Source organism: Rissa tridactyla, chromosome 2 (assembly GCF_028500815.1).
Source record: "Rissa tridactyla isolate bRisTri1 chromosome 2, bRisTri1.patW.cur.20221130, whole genome shotgun sequence".
NCBI lineage: Eukaryota > Metazoa > Chordata > Aves > Charadriiformes > Laridae > Rissa > Rissa tridactyla.
Genome location: NC_071467.1, coordinates 107,946,189 through 107,964,698, shown reverse-complemented (window position 1 = coordinate 107,964,698; position 18,510 = coordinate 107,946,189). Strand labels below are relative to the sequence as shown.

The 18,510-nt window shown below is 40.6% G+C and overlaps 1 protein-coding gene across 1 annotated transcript in view; it reads left to right on the top strand.

The window, feature by feature from the left end:
• Nucleotides 1–18,510, top strand: part of CNTNAP2 (contactin associated protein 2) — a 1,192,916-nt gene that overhangs the window by 1,085,227 nt on the left and 89,179 nt on the right. Inside the window, exon 16 of the mRNA XM_054190578.1 lies at nucleotides 17,680–17,898. Coding sequence (XP_054046553.1) covers nucleotides 17,680–17,898 — 219 coding nt within the window. The remainder of the gene's footprint in view (nucleotides 1–17,679; nucleotides 17,899–18,510) is intronic.

Sequence of the window (18,510 nt, the reverse complement as noted above, 5' to 3'; positions counted from 1 at the left end):
TAGCATTTACTCTCCCCTTGTGTATTTATGGAACAATCATATCTTCTCTCAGCTTTTAATTGCTATGTTAAGCAAGACAAACTCACGTCAGCTCTTCTCATAAGATATTTTCTCTTGTTCCTTTCTCAGGTTATGCTAATAAGGTTCTCCCCACTCATTTCACCTTGAATTCTTCTTTCTTGAACACAGATAATCAAAGCTATCCACATTAGTCCTGATAACGGTTTACTAGTGCTTTGTACAGTGACATTAATATTACCCTGCCCGCTTCATCCTGGGAGTTCCTGGCCAATCACACTGAGATCCCATTCGTCGTGTATTATTTTCTGATCTTTCCAATGTTGTGTTTCTGGAAAAAAAAAAAATAGACATATGCTGACTTCTTGTGCAAAGGTGTTAATTATAATACTAAATATGACTTGACCCAAACCAAATTAGAGGTCCTTTAATTTTCTGATGACCCATAATTCATCCATCTCATTAACAACCTGTTTAATACTATTTTCCATCTCTGCTCTTTTCAGAAGAAAATCAAATATGCTACATCTGCAACAATTCTGCCAAAAATCAGAGGGTTTTTTAATCAAAGAAGGATATCCATTACATTAACTTTGTTAAATCCCTTGTATGCTTTCATATTCTTCGTATTCTGCCAAACATTAGAAAGCAATGTCTGCTTCGCTTACTGGCTTTATGTACGCTCTTACCTTGCTCAACTGCAGGGTAAAATCTGGGCACTAAGTCATTAAAACATGGCAACTCATTTTCAAAATGTAAACTCAAGGTATACATTTTCTTTGTAATTTCCCATAACTAGAAATAAAAATTCACATGTAGAACTGAAGTGAACAAATGAATGCATAAAGACTTTCCCATCCTGCTACTTTTTGAAGAGACTGTGTGACTTCTTGCATTAGTTCATGCAGTAAGTAGTAGCATGGTGCCACTTTGAACTCAGTTGACTGCTTCAGCCCAACTTTGTCACTGAGTTTTCTGCTTCAGCAGGGTAAATGGCAACATGTTCCAAAACAAACGAGGAGGACCAGATCCCTCTTTTCTTGATAGTAATAACTGAACTTCGTTTACTTCCTGACGGGATGTGTCTCCTTCTGAAAAAAAAACAGTGTCAGAGGCTAGATCCACCAGTAGGCTTAAGGATCTCAGTATAAAAATTTGATGCACAAAATACCTATTCAGCTGCCACCTAGCAGGAAGTGTGTCAAGCCTGTGTCAGCCTAAATTTTCCAGAGGAATTTTGTCAGAATGTGTCCTCTGGCATGCCCAGATGTGCCCAGTAGCACATGAAGAGCTCTGGTTTCGGTGGAGTAGGCACTGCTCTGCCTACCTTACATGGCCAGACTTGGCAGATGTTCCCAGTGCATTCCTTTTCCCTGCCCACATGAGTTTCAGATTTCTGCCTTCCACTGAGTCTGTGGATGCTCTGATCACTAGATTATGTGGAAACAATGTCATTGAATATCAATCTTTTCTTCACCACTTTGCAGGAATAATGGCATTTTTAATGAGCCGTGGAGTGAATGAAGAGATAGACCTACTGGCTAGGAGACCCACCTGAGGTGCAATTATTTTTTTTCCCAAAAAAGTACTTTAATATTTAAAAATGCTCATCTCAGCAAAGGAAACATCCTGCCCATGGGACTAAAATGAATCTCAACTGCTCTTTCAGTTAAATAAATAGCCCACACAGCATCTGCAATCGCAGAATCACACAATCACAATATGGTTGAGTATGGAGAGGACCTCATACTCATCTGGCCCAACCATCCTGCTCCAGACTTTGTCCCTGATCTCTGGGGCCTGGGACTCCTGAAGGCTGGTCTTGCTAGTCAAGACTGAGGCAAAGAAGGTGTTCATTACCTCAGCCTTTTCCATGTCCTGTGTCACCAGGGCCCCTGCTCATTCATTAGTTGGCCCACATTTTCCCTAGTCTTTTTTTTTTGCTACTTAAGTAGCACTTAGGTACTTGCAGAAGCCTATCTTCTTTTTGCCCTCCTCTCTCCTCTCAGGATCCTGAACGCCACCATCTCATGATCACCCCAGCTTGTGCTGTCTTCAACCTTCACATGCCGAGCAAGACCTTCCGGTTTTGTGAGTGTAAGGTCCAGCAGAGCATCTCTCCTCATTGGCTTCTCTTGCACTTGTGTCAGCACATTGTCATCAGCGCTCTCCAGGAACCTTGCTTATGTTCCGCTGTGTTGTACCTCCAGCAGATATTGGGCTGGTTGAAGACCCACATGAGGACCAGGGGCTGTGAACATGAGGCTACTTCTAGTTGTCTCATCCACTTGTTCTTCCTGGTCAGGTGTCCTAGCAGACACCCACTAACTATACGGTCACCTGTACCACTCAGATCTTTAATCCTTACCTTTAATCGTAATCATCAACATCATCCCATACATTGAAATGCCATGAGTGAGGAAATCTGAAATGGTCCAACCAAGCTGCATTGTGTGCTGAGGCTGTATGGCCTGAATCCAGTGGATCTTCTGGTCCTAATTCATTTAGATGCTTTTGAGAATCTTTTTGGTGAGTGTTTGAACAGTGTCTTGGTACACTGTAAACTATTTTATTTCTTTAAGTTGGACTTTTTAGATAAAGCATTGGCAATTGCTTCGTTAGCCTGTTGAAAGTCCAAATTATTCTTTATTGTTTTCACCAAAGCAATTCAGATTTAAAGTAGAAAAAGATTTTCTGTGGCTAAATGATAAGATATAATGAAAGAGGTGATTTTAATAATAAAAAAATTGTATCCATGATGCTTCAAATATTTATGCACAATTAATTCAATTTATGTCACTAGATTGATTCAGGTAAATATAATTTTTTTATTTTTGACTTTTTGCAAGAACATTATAATGTGGTAGATGCTAAATGTTCATATAAAGTTTTGGCCACAGATTTTCCTAACACTTTGCAGCATTTAATCATGTTTTAAATGCTAGTTTAAAAAAAATATAAATTTAAATCATGATGAAAATTAATTATTTTTTAAGTCACTCTCAATTCAGTCTCTGCGTCTCTGTCTCTCTACTTGCCTTGCTACAGTTGTTCTGAGGACAAGCAAAAAGAATATTTCCTCTCCTGACTTTTCATTCAGAAACCTTGCACACATAATTTCTTACATTTTAAAAGAAAAGAAAAAATGGTCATGTAAAATTTTGTTTAAAAGTTAGTAAAAGAGTGAATCTGTTTTTTAAGAAGAACATGAAGGCAGTTACTATCACAAGACGACCAATACACTTTCTTGCCTAATTTAGGCTTTTCATATATCCTCTTGATCTAAATGCCTGGACTTTGTTTGTGAAATAAAGCTTGGATCGCTGTAGTGCATTTTGTCCCTACTCGTGCACTGCGGACAGGTGTCTATTAGTATGAATTCTTAACAACAAAAGTTTTATACACTCATAAATCCTTTCACTCCCCCTTTTATGTTTTCCACGGTTACAGCAGGAAATAGGAATGAAGCTCCTGTTGGCTTTACATTTTGTGAGACTCATGCGCACAGTGAAGCAAAGTAGTTAAGAAAAGGTGGCTAAACCATGTGGCTGTGCCCGTTAACCTCTGCCAGTGTGTTTCAGGAGTTTCCTACCTCTGATGATCAAGTCAGAGCACACATTTTTACCTTCAGCATGTCAGTTCTGACTCCCCCGCTCCTGTACCATTCCATGCTGCTGCTGCTTTGTATTTTTTCTAGATATTTTTTCCTGCTGCAGAATAAAAAAAGTAAACAATACCAAAGATTTCATCTGCAATTTTGGGGGATTCTACCTGGGATGTCGGCAACCGTGAAGTATTACAAATGTAGTTTTCAGAGAAGAAAATCTTTGTTTAAAGCTTTCAATAAAAGGGAGCCACAGTTAGCCAGGTTTATATGTCCTGCCCCCTCACGCGCACCCTTTTCATATGCTGAGTTACTACACTACAGGTAAACTTGAGTCATATTTTTGGATAGCCTTTTTTATTGTGTTAGTACAGAGCGTAGTGCAATGGGGTCCTTACCCTGATGGTGACCCCTGGACAGCCACAGGGAAATAAATAGCAGCCATGAAAAATTGCTTGTAAAACAGCCACTACAAATGACAAAAACTTACACGGCCAGGCAGAAAAATCAATAAATTCATAACATCATGAGCACCCGGCCAGACATAAAAGTTTTTCAGTAGCTACCAGCCGTGCATCCAAATACCTTTACAAGTCTTAATCACGGTCTACAGCAAAACCTACGGCTAATACACAAATTACAGAATAACACCACAGAAAAGGGGAAGAAAAGGACACGGGCAGTGTGCTTTCTCAAAATCACACCACAGAAGAGTGACAGTCTTGATGTCTACTTTTCAGGCCTGCATCAGGCTCTTACCACTTTTAGGGTAATGCACAATTTACAATTTTGGCTGATTTTTGTGACATTCAAATGTGACATTCAAGAGGGGGGTTGATGTCCTTTGTATCTGCTTGTACGTACTTGGAACCATTGCTCAGCATTTTAGAACCGTGCCAGTTTCATAGCAATTTTTCATAGGAAAACAAGCCACTCTCTCCTCTCAAAAATATCTCTGTTACTTTACCATGCTCAGACATAATCTGATTTCATGAACGTTAGCACCCACTTTTATTTTGCCTTTCATCTAACAAAAAATAACTACCGGTTACGCAAAACTTTTTTATATGCTGCGTGGGAGAGCTCTGTTTTGATGTCTGCGCTTCCCCCTTGTTGTGGTGTCTTCTGTTGCATGGAACCAATTCAGTTTCATGGTAAAGTGTTGCAGTTAAAAGGATATAATGAAGAATGTTATAACCCACTGCAGACAGGAAAGTACACGCCTCCTCTCTTTTTCCACTCAGTGCACTGACTACAGTTCCCTTTGTGAATAATCTCTCACAAAAGAGACCAAAAGATATTGTTGCTGTATTTTTCCTCTCACGAGAGGAATCGCCAAGACCTTCAACTGAGTCACCGTTCCTTCCTTCCTTCCAGGCAGCTAAGTAGTCATTGGAAGAGGGCTGGCTGGATGGGAAGTAACATCAAGTATCTGAAATTGTATTTTTTACTTTAGAAGGAAAAGCAAGGTGGTATTTTTTCAGGCCCTGCTCTAACTGTCTGATGTTTGACCTTAAACAAGTACTTTCACATATCTTTGCTTTGGTCCCCTGTTTATGCAGGACCGATAATGTTATTTTTCATTCTTGATGTCCATGGATGAAAACTGCTACATCAACTAAAATATAATCATAAAAATATGAGAGTTGTTTCCAAGTGCTTATCTACAAGACAGCTGGAGTGCAATTAGCATAACTGAAGTAATTAATAAATAATGATAATAAATAATTATCTTCTCAGGGCATATTTGGCCTTCGCATGATCTTTCATGAGAAAATTTGGTACTTTCATTTAAACGCAATATTCTTTTATCCCCCAAAGCAATCTAATCTACTGTGTAGGAAGACCGGTATTTCTGTTTGATTGGTTGGCTGATAGTTGATTTTATTTTGAAGTGAAATAAAAATAACCAGTTCTTACTTATTACCAAAATCAAATCTTTGTCCTCACACAGATGCTTACTCATGATGAGGAGGGTGCTGTATTCAGTGCTGATTTCCCTTCACATTGAGCTCCAGTGTAGTTATGCCTTTGCGAAATATTGCGAACTATATGCATAAGTGGTTGTCTGCCAGTAGAAAAAGAATTTATGCCCGTCCACAAGGTGAGAGAAGCCAGGACCATTTTTTTTTTTTTTTTTTTTTTTACTATCTTGCACCTGAAGAGCATTTAACCACTTGCAGGTAGCCTGTGTGTTTTGGAAAAGGTTGAGACAGGTTTCCAGCGGTTAAAAGTTCCCCCTCAGCTGCAGTCAGACAGCAGGTTGGACCACCCTAGGGAAAACTCGGGAAAGGATTATAAATCTGCACTGTTCTCTGCTCCAGCTTCTGCTCCAAAGGAGTAATCTAATCTTGTGTGTGCGTGGAAACACAATGCCTCACTGACATGATCGCTCTCTACCAGAAACGAGCTGTAACCGAGCAGTGCTGCATCTAACAGATATGCCTCTTTCTGTATGCAACTTCTTAACCTTTTGAGAGCAGACTGTGGTAGAGAATAGCCCGCTTTTAATGCCAGCATTGTTGAAACAGTCCAGCTGTAAACGTGCACTTGGGGAAATTACTCCACACAGTAGTATCTCAGTCTATTATTCCCTTAAATACTGAAAAACAGAAAGGAGGGGGGAAAAAAATAGTGTTGCTAGCTGAACTCATGTAAAACAGCAGTAAGGAAGCACTGCAATACACCTGCAAATGTTTCAAAATATGTACATAGGGATGGATATTGGTGCAAGGGGCAGGTGCACAACAAAATTAAGCTTGATGCTACAGAGTAGCCAACAGACTAGAAGAATAATGGCCTGTAATTTTTTATTTCTTTATATATTTACTTGTAACAAACTGTAATTTCTTTGACTTTCCTAATGCAATCCAAGAGGAATAATCATGCCCTGGAGAAAAATGGAAAATGTAGGACTTTGTGAATTACTCTTTGGAACTGAATTATGTGGGGGGAACAGCAATGATGCACACTTTTAGCTGCTAGAAATCTAGATCACACTAGCAAAATTTATTTAGTAGATACTGTTAGAATCCCCTGTCCATATAAATACAGATAAAAGCCATCCTGGTGTCACACTCTAGAAACACACATTCACTGTGAGTGATAGACTGCTGGTAATGAACATACCTTTTAATTTCTTCGTTCTACCTGTAGTCTTATCTGGCATGAGCTTTGGCAAACCAGCTCACTGTTACATTCCAATTCCATCCAGAGAGGCAAGTACTCCGTATTAGAGGTTAACCAAGGGAAACAGAGACAACAGTTTATCGTCAGCAAACATTCTTTTTCACTGAAGTTGATGAAAAAAATTACAGTGGGCTTCAACTAAATCCCCACAGAGAGCTGTCACCCTCACATTGAAAAAGTGTTTCCTGATGTTCAGAGGGAGCCTCCTGTGTTTCAGTTTGTACCCATTGCCTCTGGTCCTGTCACTGGGCACAACTGAAAAGAGCCTGGGTACTTCTTCTTTATACCCTCCCTCCAGGTATTTATGTACATTGATGAGGTCTCCCCTGAGTCTTCTCTTCTCCAGGCTGAACAGTCCCAGTTCTCTCAGCCTTTCCGCACATGTGAGGTGCTCCAGTCCCTTAAATCATCTTAGTGGCCCTTTGCTGGACTCTCTCCAGTATGTCCATGTCTCTCTTGCACTGGGGAGCCCAGAGCTGGACACGGTACTCCAGGTGTGGCCTCACCAGTGCTGAGTAGAGGGGAAGGTCACCTCCCTTGAATTTCTGGCAACAATCCTACTAATGCAGCCCAGGATACCATTTTTGGCTCATGGTCAACTTGGTGTCCACAAGGACCCCCAGGGCCTTTTCTGCAAAGCTGCTTTCCAGCTGGGTGATCCTCAGCATGTACTGGTGCATGGGGTTTTTCCTCATAGGATGCAGGACTTTGTACTCCCCCTTTCTGAACTTTATGAGGTTCTTGTCAGTCCATTTCTCCAGACTGCCAACGTCTCTCTGGACGGCAGTATGGACATCTCAGTTTTGTGACATTTGCAAACCTGCTGAAGGTGCCCTGTCATCATCTAGGTCATTAATAAAGATTTGAGGAGGACTGAAGCCAAGATTGACCCCAGGGGTACACCACTAGTTACTATCTTTCCTACCTTCCAGCTTCCATCCACCTTCTCCTCACCTGCCTTTTCCACAATTTTTTTTGGTCATCTCCTCTCCCCAGTATTTCCCAGTACTCTAGGAATCCCAGACTGTGGGACTCCCAGAATTTCCCAGGACTATGCTGCAATGTAGTACAGTACTTCTGAGTCAACTGGTATATATTGAATATCTACGATTAAAACCACAGGTGAGGATAATGAATTTCAAGGGCTCAGCATGGAGACAATAGTAGAAGATTACTATAGTAGAGGGAGTCTAATCCACCACAGGCAACGAAGGCACAAGAAAACAGCTAGCTATATTCAGTTAGGCAGCCAGATATATGAAAATATATTTGAGCACTCATAAAATGAAATGATGAAAGAAGGATTTTAACATACGCAATTCCCATTAATCCAAAAATGCTTGGTTCCTTAAACAGAAAGCTAGGACTTAGACTTATTATTTGTCCAGTTGTTGAAATTACTGGTCCAGTTGTAAATCTTACCACAAAGAAGATGTGAAAGTATCATGGAAGAAGGACAACGCATTAAAGTTCACATCTTTTAAATATACAGCAAAACAATTTATTTGTGTGCAGTCTTGTTTTACGGTGTGAGAACATAGTCATATGCATAAGAAAACAGCGGCTCATGCTGAATTGGGACAACGTCTCTCGGTGGATCTAATTCCCTGTCCATTCGCAAAGAAATGTCACTGCAAGTTTGTAGCTACCAAATGTAGATACTGCACACAGTAGAGAATGAATCAAGTGCCTTCAGGCTGCAGACTAAATGGTGGAGAAAATGAGGATCAAAAATATGAGAAGGATCGCCACTTCAGAGGATGCTCTTTTCTGCATTTGACAAAGCCTTTTTCTATTTTTCATTCTGATTTGGTTTTTTACATGCTTTGAAAATTTCAAAATGAAAACATACAAAAAACCACTGAAAAGGTCATAAGAAGCTTCACACATTCTGAAGAGTTCTGTATTCCTGATGAATTTGTAGAGGAATTTAATAAATCCTATTCACCATAAATTGGTTTCTTTAATATTTGCAAAAAAACCACCCTTGGATTTCAAATTGTATCTTTTCTAAATATTATGGTAACATTTTTTCCAAACCTTTATGGTTAAAGTCGTTCGGTTATACACGTTTTCATTCCTTTACCTTTCATTGAGAAGTTAATTTCTCTTCTCCTTTCTATAAATGGTTGTAGACTTCCTATGACTAAAGGTAAAATGTCTTTAAAAATATTTTCTCCAGGCAACAAGAATTTCACTGACCATAAATCAGTAATGCTGTTACAGGATGTCTGAAATCACTCATATTTAAAAACTAACTGTACAGTTATATCATCAAAATGTTAATGCTCATGGCAGTCACTGAACCTCCTTTTTCACAGGGAAATAATATTTTATCAAAATATATGGTAATCTCTCTTCCCACATATCTAAAGTCCCTGAACATCAAGGCAGGGACTGGGGGAACAGAGTCCCTCCCATCGTAACCCAACTCAAGTTCAAGACCACTTGAGGAATCTGAACACACATAAGTCCATGGGACCTGACAAGATGCATCCCAGGGTCCTGGGAGGACTGTCTGCTGCAGTTGACAAGTCACTCTCCATCATACTTGAAACGTCATGGCACTCAGATGAAATCCCCAGTGACTGGAAAAGGGGAGAAATATCACACCCATTTTCTAAAAGGGTAGAAAGGAGGACCCTGGGAGCTACCAACCGGTCAGCCCCACCTCTCTGCCTGGTAAGATCATAGAACAGGGCCTCCTGGGAGCTATGACAAGGCATATGCATGACAGGGAGGTGATTTGAGACAGCAAACTTGGCTTCACCAAGGGAAAATTGTGCGTGACTAATCTAGCAGCCTTCTTCGATGGAGTGACTGCATCAGGGGACAAACCAAGACCTACTGATGTCATCTGGACATCTGTAAGGCCTTTGATATGGTCTTCACAGGCCTTCACAACATTCTTGCCGCTAAATTGGAGATAGATGGGTTTGATGGATGGACTGTTAGATAGATAAGAAACTGTCTGGATGGCTTCATCCAGAAAGTTACAGTCAATGGTTCAATGTCCAAGTGGAAAGCAGTAACAAGTGGTGTCCCTCAAGGGTCTGTACTGGGACCAATACTATTTAATATCTTCATCAGTGACATAGACAGTGAGACTGAGTGCACCCTCAGCAAGTTTGCAGGTGACACAAAGCTGAGCGGTGCAGTTAATAGTTTGAGGGAAGGGATGCCATCCAGAGAGACCTGGGCAGGCTGGGGGAGTGGGCCCATGTGAACCTCATGAGGCCAAGTGCAAGGCCTACACCTGGGTCAGGACAATCCCCAGTACCACTACAGACTGGGTGATGAATGGATCAAGAGCAGTCCTGCAGAGGAGGACTTAGGGGCACTGGTGGACAAAAAATTGGACATGAGCTGGCAATGTGCACTTGCAGCCCAGAAAACCAATCGTATCCTGGGCTGCATCAAAAGAAGTGTGGCCAACAGGTTGAGGGAGGTGATTCTGCCCCTCTGCTCTGTTCTTGTGTAACCCCACCTGGAGTACTGCCTCCAGCTCTGGGTCCCCAGCACAAGACAGACATGGACCTGTTAGAGTGGGTCTAGAGGAGGGCCACAGAAGTGGTCACAAGGCTGGAGCACTTTTTCTGTCAAGAAAGGCTAAGAGAATTGGGATTGTTCAGGCTGGAGAAGAGAAGGCTCCGGGGAGACCTTATTGCTGCCTTTCATTATATTAAAGATGCTTATAAGAAAGACAGAGAAAAACTTTTTATGAGTGCTTGTAGTGACAGGACATAGGGGCAAGGAACAATGGTTTGAAACTGAAAGAGGGTAGATTTAGACCGATTGTAAAGAAATTATTTACGATGAGGGTCGTAAGACACTGGACCAGGTTACCCAGAGGAGATGTTTGTGCCCCATCATTGCAACTGTTCAAGGTCAGGTTGGATGGCACTCCGAGCAACTTGATCTAGTGATAGATGTCCCTGGCCATGGAAGGGGGGTTGGACTAGGTGATCTTCAAAGATCCCTTCCAACCCGAACCATGCTATGGTTCTGTGATTCTGTTATTGTCCAATGGATTGTTTGCTCCATGTAGATTATCAGCTTGTTCTAAAGGTTCAGAAAGACACTGAGCCTCAATTGCTATTATATGGTATCTTGTGAATGGATTTATACCATGAGAAGTGGGTGTTAAATGATGTTAAATCAAAGTGATAGCTTTACTCACCCTGTTTTCCTTCTTGACACTTACATAAATGACTGTGTAAGAGCCAGTAGAGTGTAAAGTTGCTTTTTTTTTTTGGTTTGACTTGTTAACCTACAGGCAAATGTAGAGTGTGTCTAGTCTGTACAATGAACCCCCATACTATAGAGATACCTAAGCTAATTCTAAGAAAAAATAGCATGTCCACATAAATCAGCACTCAGCTATGCTAGGTTTGATCCTAGGTGCAGTATAGCCTCTCATTAGAACTAATTACTCTTGGCACAGCATCATGCTGATGCAGCTGCACAGCTTCCAGAGCTAGTTCATTTGGCACTTAGCTCAGGGTTCACTCTAGTCTTGGGCATAGATGTGCACTGTCATTTGGTCAAATGAGTGAAGCTTTCTCTCATTAGTTCAAATGACCGTCTCATTTGGGAATTAGATAAATGATGAAGTCTTCCAGATGCTTAGTCCAATTACTGTAAATATGGTCATGATTTTTGACAACTACCTGATTATTAACAGACAGCCAAGCTATGCAGTAATTCCTGCATTGCAGTAAAGCAACTTGGTTCAACAATTTCTCTCTCAGATATTTTGGTGGCTTTCACTTTCACTTGTGTCCTGTGAGAAGTTGCCTCCTCAAAGCAAGTCCTGTGTTCCAATATGGCACGTCAGGGTAGCATCTGTAGCCCTTTCCACATATTTTCAGCAACCTATCAGTACTGTTTTGATGTCAGCATTGGCATGGCCATCTCTCACCCCTGTGCAAATGAGGGCAGCAGGGCAGGTAATTTAGAGATGACTTTGTAAAACTATCTTTAAACTCATCTGTCTGAGTAAAGTGGAAAAGGTGGACAAGATTGCTTTCAATTCCTGGAAAGCCCTCTTTTCTATCCAGAGTCTGTTAAACTCAATGGGAAGGATTCCAGTGGCTACAGATATGAGACCTGATCGTGACCCTGGTGATGGATTCCATATAAAGATACACAAACCACTACTTCTAGATATGCTTAGCATCTCTATCTGTTGATTAAGTTTTCATTCATTTTCAATCATTTCACTGAATTCTGTCTACTGGATTAGTCAGTCCTTTGTCAGAGGTGTATTTACAAACAAACTGTCCAAGAAGTTTGGCAGATGTTGCCCTTACAGAGATAGAATATTTTCAAGATGTTGTTTTCATGGAACAAGCAGGCAAAGTGGAGAGGGGAAATATATGTCTGGCAGGTTTTAGTCTACAGTTTATAGCTTATTGTTGTATCCTGTTTTACAACCAAGCAAGTGAGCTCCAATTCTAGCCGTAACAAGGCATTTATGTTCTAAGAATGGGATTTCAAAAGGATCCTAAAGTTAGATACTGTTCCCTTTGATGTAAGTCAACTAAAACATCAGTGAATCCCATTGAAGGGTATAAAAATACATCAGGGGAGGTAAGGGAAAAAAAGTACAAGGGAGGAGACGAAAGTATGTGTTTCAGAGAAAAGATAATGGAAGAGAAGGAGAGAAATAGAGGCTGGCCTACAAAACTGACTGTGAGGAGGGTTGTAACCCCTCCTTCTTTTTTTTCACAGCTGATGTGTCTTGAGAACCTCCACCTACTGTTTAGCATCTTGTGAGCACCCACCCATCTGTCAGTGTCTCTTTCTTTGCTGGCAGCCTCATTATAGCTAGAGATACTAGCTTGCAATTATTCAAAAAGGATCAAAGTAGGAGAATAGGAAAAAAAAGACGCTTGCAACACAAGGAGTTCTAGGAAAATGGGAGACCTAGCTGCTCATAGATCTTGAATGCCAGAAAAGTCCATCAGCTTATTTAGCCTGACCTTCTGCATAGCAAAGGACATAGAAGTGCATGCTACTTCCCATGCTGTTGAGCCTCAGAACTTGTGTGTAACGAAAGCATATCTACCAGAAAAGCTTGAAAAGAAGGACACAAGGAATGCAGAATCCTACAGACAATGCAGTCATAGAATCATAGAATACCAGGTTGGAAGGGATCTCAAGGATCATTTGGTCCAACCTTTCTTGGCAAAAGCACAGTCTAGACAAGATGGCCCAGCACCCTGTCCAGTTGCATCTTAAAAGTGTCCAATGTTGCGGAATCCACCACTTCACTGGGAAGATTATTCCAGTGACTGATTGTTCTTACTGTGAAATTTTTTCCTCTTGTGTACCATCGGAATCTCTACAGGAGTAACTTGTACCCATTATCCCGTCTCTTTTCCATGGGCAAATGGAAAAAGAGAGTCTCTGTCTTCTTTGTAGCTACACTTCAAATACTTGAATATGGTGATGAGGTCTCCCATAAGCCATCTTTTCTCAAGGCTGAACAAACCCAATTTTCTCAGCCTTTTCCTCATGTGGAAGACTTCCCAGTCTTAGATCATCTTTGTGGCCCTTCTCTGGACCCTTTCCAGCCTGTCCGCATCTTTTTTGTATAGCAGGGACCAAAATTGAACACAGTATTCCAGGGGTGGCCTGACAAGCACTGAATACAGTGGGATAATGACGTCTTTATCTCTGCTGGTGATGCCCTTGTTGGTGCAACCCAGAATTCTGCTGGCTTTCTTTGCCGCAGCAGCACACTGTTCACTCATATTGAGCTTGCTGTCCACTAAGACCCTCAGGTCCCTTTACCCAGAGCTACTCCCCAACCGGGGAGATCCCAGCCTGTGCTGCACTCCTGGATTATGTTTTCCCAAGTGCAAGACCTTACATTTGCCCTTGTTGAACTTCATAAGGTTTTTGTTAGCCCACTCTTCCAGCTTATCCAGGTCATCCTGCAGGGTGGCTCAGTTGTGTCCCTTGCTTTTGACAGCCAAATGCCTCACAGATTTAAGATGAGGAAATGGTGCATCTGAATAGCACTAAAGAATAAGAACAAAGAACAAAGAGTGAGAAGGGCATTTTGTTTGGCAAAGTTGTACTTCTGTGTTCTGAACAGATGGCTGACAATGACCCGAGACCTCAGAAAATTGAATCGATGAAAGAAATGTGTTCAGATTTAATTATAGGTAATTGCACAAGGCACAGAAAGGGTAAAACTGAGCCACAAGCCTCAGTTTATTGAGTGAATATATGTGGCAGGAGCACATAAAAAATTCACCCTTGTTCAATTTTATGAAGTTTCCATCACAAAACATTGTACTGATTGAATAAACTAAAGCCCACATTTATTTTCTTTTTGTTTTATTTCATAATTAAGCAATTTCAGACATTTGTTCAATGTCCGATCCTCATTCTTATTTCTTTGAACAACTGGCTTGAGTTTTGTGGTATTTGGTGGAAGAGGAAATAAAATGATCATTAGGGAAACTCACTTCACGAGCTACAAAGTGACTGACCAGTAGAAATCTTTGGGAACTATGCAACTCATTTCCTACATGTTTCTGAAAAAATCCTGCTCTGGTTCATTTGGTCACTGTGAATAAATAGTCACATGTGCACATGTATGTTAGATATCTTTTAATCATCCCCTTCAAAAATTTGACAGAATAATACCACCGTCATGTCAACCAAGGATATATTCGAGTCAAAGATGCCACATCATGCAAGGGCTGTATGTAAACAATACTTAGGAAAAATTAAATAAGTGCAACTCTTCTGCATAACTATTTAAGCTGAACTTCTGAACAAATTTCTTGTTGCACTGGGTCTGGTAGAGGTGGAGTTAACTTTCTTTGCTACAGAAAAAGAAAAAAAATCTTTTCTGGATTTGTGCCTGAAAGAGTGTTGATAGCACACCAGTGTTTTGGCTATTGCTGCACGGTGCTTGCACAGCGTCAAAGCTATCTCTCTTTCCAATTTCTTCCTCAGTCAGTAGACTGAGGGTAGCAAAGACGCTGGGAAGGGACACAGCCAGGACAGTTGAATATTGGCCGAAGGGATACTCCATACCCAACACCATGCTCAGCGGTAGAGCTGGGGTGGAGGAAAAGAAAGGAGCAGAGGCAGTGCGGTGTGCTCAAAGCCATGTCCAACCTGACCTTGAATACCTCATTCCTACAGTACCTGTCTTGAGATTCGGGGACTCAAGAGATGTGGGAAGAGTAATTGCCAGTGGAAACTGAGACAAAAAATTTGTGGAGTACCTCAGCCTTCTCCGTGTCAGTTGCCAGCAGATCCCCTGTCTTATTTATTGGGGAGTTACAATTTCTTTTGTCTGACTAACGTGCCTTTTATCAGATGTTCATCCATTTTTGTTAAGGTACAAGTACCAATCAGTTTACGTAGAGATGCCCCTGGTTGGAGAATACACTTAATCTATAAATCCAAAAAATTCATTCCAATAGAAACCGAGAACGAAGACTAAGAACCAGCAACATAACTCGCATGTGAGACATGCTGTCATGCAGCCTTTGTCCATCTACAAAGCTCTTCTCATTGACATACTTCATGTTTTTTCAGTCCATCAGTCTAGCAAATACATTTCCTCCCCTTTGGTTTATGAGAGTCGTGTTTTTAGGTTGCTTGGGAGTGGATCAGCAAGCCATAGGTGCTGTACTGCCTTCTCTAACTTTCAGCATGTCAGCAGGTACGTGCAGTCAAAACAGCCTCTGGTGAGATTTTTCTGGAATGGCTTCCCTAACTATAAGATTAAATATAAAAATATAATATGAATTTATACAAATGGTACTCTCATGTCAGAGTGAATAATTTTCTCCAATAAGTATGAATTTCATTGTAAGTCTTTCAGGCTGTGATACAGTTTTCAGTCTAAAGCCATGCATAAAGCTAAACTATGCAGGCACAGAACTTCTGCTTGAAATATCGCTGTTTCCCAACTCTCTGCAGTTTCTCTTTTGAAGGAAGATTATTCTTCCTTTAAAAAATTAGAGATACTTCCATCCAGAAGACGAAGAACTTGCGAACAAAGAAGCATTCTTGCAGAGGTTTTCAAAATCCTGGATGGGGTTGTGCTCGAGGTACCCACAAACAGTATCAACAGTGCCATCAGTTGCCTCAGAATAAGACGAAAAGTCTGCTAAGGTGTTCTTATTTTATGGACTTGTAGATAGATGGCTTTTGGGAAGCAATTCAAGCCTGACAGTGAAGACATCTGAGGCAGTTCTTCAAAGCAAAAAGTAAAGAAGAATTACACACACAACCTTGAAAATAGACTGGAACACAACATACAACTTAAGTTCTGGAGAGATTTTATGTACGTTCCTAATTTGCCTGAGTTTCTTGGCAGAAGTGCTGGACTTATAAGACATAGTAACATAAAATGAAACATCTTTATTCCTTTAATGTCAAGCTTTGGCTCATACAGATTTTCTGTCTTGTAAAGCAGAAAAGGCCAAACAGACTAAATTCATGGCTTATGAAAGGCAGTTCATTCAAGAAATTAAAATATTTTATTCAGCAGAGAACAGAGAGTACAACAGCAATAAAATATGCTTTTATTTTTTTCTTTTAGAAATAGTCAATTTTGCAGAAAAAAAGGTGTCAATTGTATAATAAATATGTTTTGAAAGAACATTCTCTGTAAAAAGTTTATTCCTATCCTTCCAGTTTTCATAAAAATGCATTTAATTTAGCCTGACATAATCTTGTGAAAATCTATTAGGCCATGTGCAAAAATATTTCCCACTATTTATCAGTATTGTTAGTGCTAATGAACACGGAGTGGTGCTACCACAATTTAATAGCCTTGCTGAGTAAGATTTTTATAAGACTGTTTTATTAATTCAACTAAATAAGAAACCACAGCTGTACTGGAACACTGAAACCATAATTGGGCACCCGAGATTTTTCAGAATTAAAAGGGCACTGCAGCTTTTTTTATTTTATATGTAAATAAGACAAATTAAATGGAACTCTTGGTTGTCTTTACTTCTATCTGGTATCCTCCTTTGTGAATGCTATCGTTGATAATCCATTTTCTGGTAACCCTTTTATCTTACGTTTTGCCACCATAATATAATTTACAGCCCCAAATTATATAAACTGTATATCAGTAAGAAAGTCAAAATTGTATTTCTTCATTCCAAAGTCATCTATATATTATTAGTCACACTCCCTGCTTAATAATAAGTATCAATTATATAGTTTGCGAAGGATGACCTGGAGGAATGTCTAGTGGAGCCTAATGGACATTTGTAAAATTTCTAGGCATGTTTTGAATCATCCACTATAAATGGAGCACTGTAGTGCTTGCTAAGAATTCATTTATTTTTTCAGCCATAAAATCTCACATAGGTCATTACCACTGCATTATTAGTTCATTATAAAAATTAATTCCTCCTCCTCAAAAAAAATGTAGACTTCTGCACCACTTTTTAATCAAAATGTGTACTTCCCTAACCAAAAAAACAACGGGAACTCAAAAGCTGCAGAAATCAAAAATTAATTTCATTTTTGAAGGGTCTGTTGATGTTTTCTTCTAGAAGCTGGGGAACACGTTTTTCTGATATTACTGAAATTATTAGTGGAAGTAAAAAATCCTCTTCGAGGATATAATTTATTCTGGTTAAATTTTACAAGCCCAACTGATTTGATTTCCGTCACATGCTATAGAAACTTTTCACAGTGTCTTCCTTAGAAACACTTTAACTCCTAGACAAGTTAGAAGGAACTGAACGTGCTTAGAAATTCTGAAAGGTGGCTGAACAGTGTGTATTTCTGGTATGACTCCTGTCTGTTCAGGATGTATAAGTGTATTTGTTTACAATGTAAAATGGGTTCCCTTTTGCTTGGTGTTTCAGCTGCTACAGAGGTTTCCTTTTCATTTGATGTTGGAAATGGGCCTGTGGAAATTGTCGTTAGATCTCCCAACCAGCTCAATGATGACCAGTGGCATCAGGTCAATGCTGAGAGGAATGTCAAACAGGCCAGCCTGCAGGTAGACCAGTTACCCCTGGAGGTCCGGAAAGCACCCACGGAAGGACACACACGACTGGAGTTGTACAGCCAGCTCTATGTTGGTAAGATGCTGAGTGGGTAACCGGGCTTTGCTCTCACATGTTGAACACTCCTTGCCTCGTGTCTTGCCAGCAGCAGATCGTTTAATGTGGGAAGTTGTGCTCCTGAAGCACTTGCATGACCGCACAGGAGGGAAAAACTAAAAAACAAGAAGAAAAGACAAGCATGTCCATAATTATGGAAATCAGATCAAGTAAGAGAAAAACATTCTGTGTTGGCAACTTGCCATTTTTGCCTTTCCCCCCTGGCTGAAAGTACCTTTAGCAGGCAGTAGTGCCAAATTCATTTTTTGCCGAGTGTCTCTCTCACATGCACTTACTCACCACAGAAGTGAAAAATTCTGCATAGGTCTTGCCAGGACTGCGCGTGCCTGCAGTACCCGTCCTAGGCTCGGCAGCACTTCCAGCCTCTTTAGGTTTGATCATTGCCTGCACTTTTGCGTTCACGGCTCTCGCTGCAGTCTTTTCCCTTTAGTCCCATGGGCTGTTTGCCCATTCAATGTAGGAGAGCGTCACACAGCGTTACACAAGTGGAACCCTGGAGCCAAGTTAGTCCAGCTGCTTTCTGGAGCTGCTGGTCTCTGCTACATTTTGGGCAGGCTGTTCCAGCAGCGC